The sequence below is a fragment of the Oculina patagonica genome, unplaced genomic scaffold (assembly GCF_052425735.1).
Source record: "Oculina patagonica isolate OP01 unplaced genomic scaffold, crgOcupat unplaced921, whole genome shotgun sequence".
NCBI classification, from domain to species: Eukaryota; Metazoa; Cnidaria; class Anthozoa; order Scleractinia; family Oculinidae; genus Oculina; species Oculina patagonica.
Genome location: NW_027558824.1, coordinates 1 through 7,997, shown reverse-complemented (window position 1 = coordinate 7,997; position 7,997 = coordinate 1). Strand labels below are relative to the sequence as shown.

Here is a 7,997-nt window from a genome sequence, read left to right as displayed (position 1 = left end):
AACCCTCCAAGTTTATTTTTTTCCTTACTAGCCATTTGGCCACCGACTGCTCAAGTTTGGTCGCCAATGAAAAATTTTAGTCGCTAAATCAAGCTCATGCTTTCAGTCTTTCTTCTCAATTTTAGTCGCCTGGCGACTTCGGTTCCAATTTAGTCGCCAGCGTCTTACCTCAGAGGGTTGTAACTTATTAAATCGTTCAATCACAGAGCTGCAACGCCAGTGTAATAAATTGTTTTCTAACATTAAAGTGTATATGACATGAAAAATATTTTCTGCTAATTTGAAAGGCCTTTCGAAATACAGAAGAATGGCATTTTTCTTTTCGAAATATCTTTTTTCGTTTCAGAGATATTGACGTTTTTATATTATGCAAATTAGTTCAGTGATGACGTCACAAGATTTGACTCTAAAAATGGTAAAATACTGAATAAACAATATCTCTAAAACTATTAAAGCAGTGTTCTTGGACCTTGGCACCACAAATGTGCATCACAAAAGGAACAAAATGACTGGTATCTTAATTCTCCACATCATATCCATACACATAACCAATATCAAACAGGTAATGAGAATCATGTAAATAATTACAACAGGGAAGTTGTCTTGCTGTTAACTAAATTCTCTCAACTTGTTTTATAAAAAATGTATGGAGAAGAGAAAGGAAATATGCAGAAATACTCATGAAAACACTTTGCTTACACAATAATTTTTGTCTTGTTGTTGCTTTTATAGGAAGAGGAGCGCCGCCTGCGGGATGAGCATATTGCCTACCAACAACAACAGGCCAAGACACAACGTGAAAGGCAAGAAGACATATTGATGAGAGAAGCTAAAGCTCGGAAGGAAGTCATGAGAGTGATGAGAGAGAAACGCAAGCGTCTACAGCAAAGAGAGGTGAGCTTGTATATTATTTCACTTGCTTTCTGTTAGATATCAATATAAAACTCAATAGTAAGCCCCCTCTAGTCCACCAGTTATGTGATTGCAGCTCTGCAAAGTGAACTGCTGTCCGTGTAGCCTGTTCCAGGCTCTCGGTTTGTGGGGAAGAGCGAAAAAAGTGGGCGAGCGGAGAAAAGACGAGCAGGGACCTTCCCCACAAACTGAGGCTACCATCCGTGATAATTACAACATAAAACTGAAGTGCAGCTTAGATCTGGTCATTTGTGACTTAACAACTGTAAAGTTTTGACAGTAACAAATCTTGTTAAAATAATTTTTCTTTCATCAAAACATAGTACCGGTAACATAGGTCCTATGGAATAACGTTCATCTAAAAAATTATATTTTTTTGACACAGCCCGTTATAACTGTTGTTTTTTTTACTGTTTTTTTGTAAAAAGCCAAGTAAATTTTGTTTGAGGTCACTACTTTCCAAAGGTTGTTACAATTGTGACTAACAAGATTTTCTAAGAACTGAGAAATTTGCCATTTTCAGAGGTTCGCTTCTTTGAGGGGGGAGGGTGTCTTTACTTTTGGAACTCAACTTATTATGTGATGAAAATGTGACAATGTACGTTGTTAACTGAATGAAGTGAAAACAGTTCCTTGTTAGACTCTTGAATTTAGTGAATTTTAAATTAATTTTTTCTGCTTTTGTTGGAAATTTCAGGATCTTATGATGCAGCAAGATCGACTGATACAGAACAGGATTCACAGAGCATTCCGCAGAGCAGAAGAACAACTGCTAAAGGCTCTGACAGCAAGAAAAGGAGAAGTGAAGGCAAGTATTGAAGCCAGAACAAAATTACCGAGAGTGGTAGTGAATGTTTTCCAGCATTACAAATTAAGTTGTTAGTGAATATTTCACTAAGTCAGTGAAACTAGAAAAACTTCACAGTCCTGTCATTAAGGGAGCTATGTCACAGTATTTTAATAAATATTTTTTTTTTTTCTGATATGTTTCTTACTAAAGAAAACCTCAAAAAAAGTAGTTTTCTAAGATAGAAAAACACCAATGGAGTAATAAAAACCTGAAAATAATCAAGGTTTTTTACCACTGCTGAAGATCAAGACGGATTATAATCAACAAACTTGAAAAAAAATTAACTTGCTAATTTTTCAAGTTGAGTTGTCCATGACATAGCTCCTTTAAAGGAGCAATGTCACAGTATATTAAGTCATTTTCTGATTCCTTTTAAATTGAAGGAAACCTCAAAATAATAGTTTTCTTACATAGAAAAACAACAAAGGAGTAATAAAAAGGTGAAAATAACCAAGAATGGTCACGATTGATAAAGATTAAGACAAATTTTGAACAACACTTTTGAAAAACTTCTGCCGTTTTTTTTTCAAGATGTGTTGTCTGTGAGGTAGTTAAGTACACTGTAATTACAGTTCATAGGAAACTGCACTTATGAATCTCACACCATTTTCAAAACTTTTATTTAGCATTAGGGATAAAGTATGTTATTTTCCTCCAGGCCATGTATGGAGATCTGATGCTGGCTGATGGTCAGTATGGTGGTAGCAAAGGACGCCGCTGGAAAGTAGACTGGAACAGAACACCCCAGCCAATCCAAATCAAGCTCAAGTGTCTGAGAGGTGTTAAGGACAAGTTACCAGGTTGAAACGAATTTCTGATGCTGTGTATTCATCTGTAATTCTTAAATACTGACTAACACTCAATTTTGCCTCACTTATTGAGTGCTCAATCAAGCAAATAGGTCAGGAGAATTTAGGAAATGACCACCAAAGAGAAATCATGCTCACTTGATATATTTTTACAAATTCTAACAGCCAGTTTGTCTAAGAAATGTATAAAGATTTGGCAAGCTTTTCACCCGTATGAGTGCCTGATAGAAAAATTCTTAAGAAGAATCTTGTACATAGGTAGTTTTCTGGAGGACACTGTACACTAACTAATCACATAAATTACCGGTATTTCTTTTTGAAAAAAAATGTAAATGTATGTTTTTGCTATTGTGGTCAGATAGTTATCAGGCATGCCACTGAAAAAGAGGAAACAAACATTTTAAATAAACATGACATGCTTAAAAATCCTGACTGGCAGGAGGCAGACCAGTTGGTTTTTCACAAAGAGTGATCAAATGTTAAACTCAAAATGGCCAAGAACAAATCCAGCCAGTGGTGGAGTAGAGGGCTTGAACCCAGATCCTCCAGATTTCAAGTCCAGTGCCTAAACCCACTCAGTCACACTGCCTCCTTAAATCATGTAATGATTTTTCTTTGTCTCTCTTTTCAGCTGGTCGCTATGTCCTTATGGTGTCTCTGTATGATCGTTTGGGTGGCCATGTTCTCAAATGGTCCAATCTGAAGGGTCAGCAATGGGGCGGGGCAACATTGCCACTTCAACATGATGGAGAGTTCTTTAATATAGAAGTCAAGGTGGGTTTATTAAATGGGGTACTCACAAAGTGCGAGTCAGGGAGGCATGCAATCCATTCTGGTTAGCCTAAATAGCACTCCGGTTAGCCTAAATAGCATTCCGGTAAGCCTACTGTTAGCTTAGGTAGCTTGCGGTTAGGGTTTTTTATTTGGAGTAGGGATTTCTGCCTTACATGTCTCGCTGCCTCACATAGCATGCGTGGCTGGCTTGCCTCACACACCTCACTGCCTCGCACATTTGTAAGACTCTATTAAATGTGGACCTATGAATGGATTATTCACATTTGACTCTCTTTAAACGTCATACTGAGTACTTATCCGATAAAGTGAATGAAAGAATTAGTCCAATTTTGACACTTTATTTGCTGTTGTACAAAGTTTGACTCACTTTTCTCATTTATAGAAATGGCCTCAAGCTTGTACATGTAGTTAATAATAAATTTTATTGGTGGCTTTTACGGTAGAAAGAAGAAAACAAATGTTTGAACAAAAAACATGCTTATGATCAAATGAACAAACGGAATAACCCTTGAGCAAACCAAGGAACAAGCAAACAAATGTCTTGAATAAACAAATGACAAAACAAAAATTTCACACTTATACGGATAGTAAATGTTGTGCTAATGTCTATATTATATATGTTTTGCTAATAAATAATGGCTTACTGCAAAATTTAACTTGATCGTATAACATTGTTTTATTATACTGTATTTCCAGATTGACCAGAGTGTGTTTACAGTGTGTCCATCCAGGCCTGATGTCCGTCCTGGCATGATTCTGGTCTTTGAGCTGTTCATTCTCAGGGGGAGTGTTACTGCTACAGACAGGGTGGTAGGGTGGGGATGTTTTCCCATTTGCGATGGAGAGTTTAACATTGTGGATGGAAAGTAAGTACTGTATAAGGATGGTAAACTTTTTAATAAGAATTTTTTGGCAGCTCTCTGAACTTTCACATTCCTGTATTAATGCTGCAGGCTCTACCCTGCAAAACTGCCTGTTCTGCAGGCTAGTAACAGCATACTTATAAGTGCAGGACAAATATGTAAGCACAAGAAGTCCAATATACAGATCAGTTGAAGAGCTTACACACAAACAAACTAGGATTTAGTAAAATATGTAGATAATTTTCTCTTTCATTATGGTTTAAAGCACAGGATACATGTGAGCTGGGTTGATTCAAGCCCCAAAAATGCTTGTGCTGATGCATTCTTGTTTCCATTACCGATGTAAAAAATACCGATAGTACAAGCTGTACTCACTCAGTATCCCCCCCCCCCCAATATTTCCAAAAAAATAAAGAGTTACTAAGAGAAGAGTCTCTTAAGCTCCCCACTTCAAGTCACTACTCAGCTCCCCAATTGAAAAAATGCTTCACGGTCTTTGTTATCAAGCCTTTCTGCATTTTTTAAGGTTTACATTTGTGCAATTTTGATTAAAACTACGGTAAAAGCCACTGTGGCTGTGTATGTTGCATTGTGCTTGTCATACATCCGAATTCCCTTATGCTTATTCTTCCATTACATACATACATGTAAACCAGGCTTTAAACAGCCACTAATTAAAATTGATTTGCAGGTACAAGGCACCGTTTCTTCGAGGAGACATGGATCCCACAATTGATAAACATGAGAAAATCGAAGAACTTATGGCGGATGATCTTGAAAACTGGTTGTGCAACCTGTATTTTGAGATTGTCAAACTCCCCCGGTAAGACTTCGTCAAAATAAATATTTGTTAAAACAGTTCCAGTTGATTTTTGTGCATAACATAATATTACTACTGACAACAAGAGATACAATGTAGTTATTCTTGATAGAAGCATTTGTTGTTTTATTAGGCAATGGGAATTTATTGTCAAAGTGCAATTAAAAATAGAATATTAGAACCAAATGTTATTGGGTATGTCAATACTTTACCCTCAGAGTATCTGTCTTCACCCAGGTGTATAAAATATGAGTACTGACAAATTTAACGCTGGGGGTAACCCTGCAATGGACTAGCAGATCCCATTCAGGGAGGAGTAGAAATACTCCTAGCCTCGTCATGCTGAGAAAAGCAGAAATTATTATGTTTAGAAATTGCCTCTATTTACACGATCATAAAACAGTGTTCCTTTCTTTGTCTAGGTACATGGCTGGCCAGAAGGAGTATGAAGTTGAACTGCAGTTTACCTCAGGGATTCTAAGTTACCCATCACGTACAAACATTGATGAAGAGAACATCGACGGAGAGGAACCTATCTTTGGTTCACGAATGGACCTCAAGTCTCAATCTGCATCCAGCAGCCGACGTGGCAGTAAGATCAGTATGATGGGGTGAGTATGTGAATGAGAGCTTTATATGAATTTAAGAGTTCAGTGCAAAAGGGGGGGGGGGGGTACTCAGTAAGTGATGATTTTACACCAAAAACCAACCACAACATATACAGTACATGCATGTACGAACAAGTTACATACATATCTTATAAACCAAGTGCTAGGGCCATACCCAGGAGAATATCTACTCTAGATCTTGACAGTAAATATCAAGCAAAATGAGGTCCGCACCAAAAAGCCCGAGAGCCAATATTTTAGAATAATGGTCTTGAACAACCTTGGCTAACAGAGCAGTAGAACGTTTACCCGAGCCAATGCTTAGAAATTATTGAAATGGCAAGAAAGCATTCCGATTGGTTGATTCTCTTAACTGTATTTTAGTGTTCCAAAAAACAGTTATCTCAGTTCACAATCTTCCTTATTTTTGTCACCTGTTTGTCTATACAACAATAAGAATAACCCAAAAATTTTAATTAATTAATTTCAGGTCTAGTTTCTTTGGAAGCACTGTCGCTATTGATACAGCCGTGGAGGAGAAGGAAGGCATGGGTTCTAATCACAATCTCCAAGTGGAAGTCCCGGATGTTAGACGAACAGTGAGTAGCAAGTCAGCTTCACTCAAGTATGGCTGCCCAATCTTATTAGTCAATGGTGGTTATTTTGGGCAGCCATGCACTTAACTGTCTTTACTTTATTTTTATTCTTACATGTTTTGTAACGTCAATTTAATTAATGTGCGAATAAAGTTGTTGTTGTTGTTGTTACTGATCTATGTACACATTAGCTGCATAATATTATCTCGACTTGACGCTTCCAATATTTCACAAAGAGAGCCAAAACTTTATTCTTTAAGGAGGTAAACGTTGGTACATTTAAAAAAAAAAAAATTCAAGTACTCCACCTAAGCCTAAAGTTTTCAAGCTTTTTCATATAGAAATCCATTTCCAACCAATAAGTTCCTGTCATTTGTAGAGTACTTTTCTTCAAGTTTGAACCGGTTGGGTTTCCCATGACCTTAGGAAGGTGTGGTTGAATGACTCGTGTATCTGTTTACTGAAACAAAAGCCTTTAGGAGTTTTCAAATACTGATAAGTATTATTTTTGTTGCAGTCTCTTACCGTTCCCGATCCAAACTTGAGACAGCGCCGTACCTCATACGTGGACCAGCGCCGCGGGTCAGCCGTGTCCCAAAGAAGGGCATCCCGTCCCGTAACTATGCACATGTCCCGCAAAGCGGTAGAGATTGATGCTTCAAGCGAGGGCAGCGGAACAGACTATTCCGATGACGAAGTTCTCATGTTAAAAAAAGATGACGGGTTTAGGCCAGTAAAAGGACAACCAGGCATGTATTACAAGGTACGTGTCAAGCAAATATTCTTTCTTTGTTTCTGTGTCGAATTTTACGCGCTGTTGAAGTTCTTGGTACGGTTGTTTAGCAACATGGCGCCACGCCTCGTAATAACTTTAGAAATCGTCTTTTTTTGGACGATACGTTTTGGAAACTTTTCATGTCTTTAACAGAAGTTCTGCCATAACAAGCATAGCCTGCGTAGCTGGCGGTTTTGTTGGGGTTAACGCTGTCAGGAACTCGTGACAAGGAGCGGCAAATCCGCGAGGGGTTGTCGCGGTTTCGCCGCTTGCACTGTTTCGTAGTCGACCTCCTTACGACAGTACATAAAATTGAGAAAAAGTTCAACTAGTTTATTTGCTCAGTAACATTTGTCTAGTAACTGTAATATTTCCACGTTCCCTAAAAACATTAAAACGGATACTTCAACGAAGTCATGTGCTGGCCTGCTCTCTTATTGGCTGAGAACTGTCAAAAACCAACAAAAAGACGGCTGAAATTATTAATGGAGTTTTAAAGAAGAAAACTTTAGCGACAATCCCTTAACGTATGAGTTTCACCCTATAAGACTTTCTTAAGAAAAAATTTTCTATTCCAGAAACATTTGAACAATCCAGTGGATGTTCACGCCAAGAAAATGTTCACCATGCTACCAAAGACACCTCTAATGACAAGGAAGAAAAAGAGGAAGAAGTTGACACACTTGGAGGAACTTGAAGAACACACATTCACTGTACAGTAAGTATTGGTCGCTTGCTGCAAAAAATGGCGGGAAAATGGCTGGCTCCCTGTTTCTATTTCTGTGCAGCGGCCAAAAAAGGCGTTAAATACAGGGCGTACAAATGCGAGGTAGCGAGACTTACCTGTTAACCAATCAGCGATCTTACTTTTTTATGCCGGGAAAATGACTGCTGACTGTTTGTCTCTACATCCACGAAAAAAGCGGAAAATGGATTTGTTAAAAGCATTGTTTGGTGGGCTTGAAATAG

General features: G+C 37.9%; 1 protein-coding gene across 1 annotated transcript; it reads left to right on the top strand.

The window, feature by feature from the left end:
• Nucleotides 1-732: 732 nt before the first annotated feature.
• Nucleotides 733-7,750, top strand: LOC144641416 (uncharacterized; the record flags this gene model as incomplete). The annotated part of the gene is made up of 10 exons (XM_078500432.1): nt 733-894; nt 1,610-1,720; nt 2,421-2,562; nt 3,203-3,345; nt 4,063-4,232; nt 4,921-5,052; nt 5,472-5,660; nt 6,148-6,256; nt 6,771-7,016; nt 7,607-7,750. Coding segments are annotated over 10 exons (1,548 nt in total), but the record flags the coding sequence as incomplete, so codon positions are not given.
• Nucleotides 7,751-7,997: the final 247 nt, after the last annotated feature.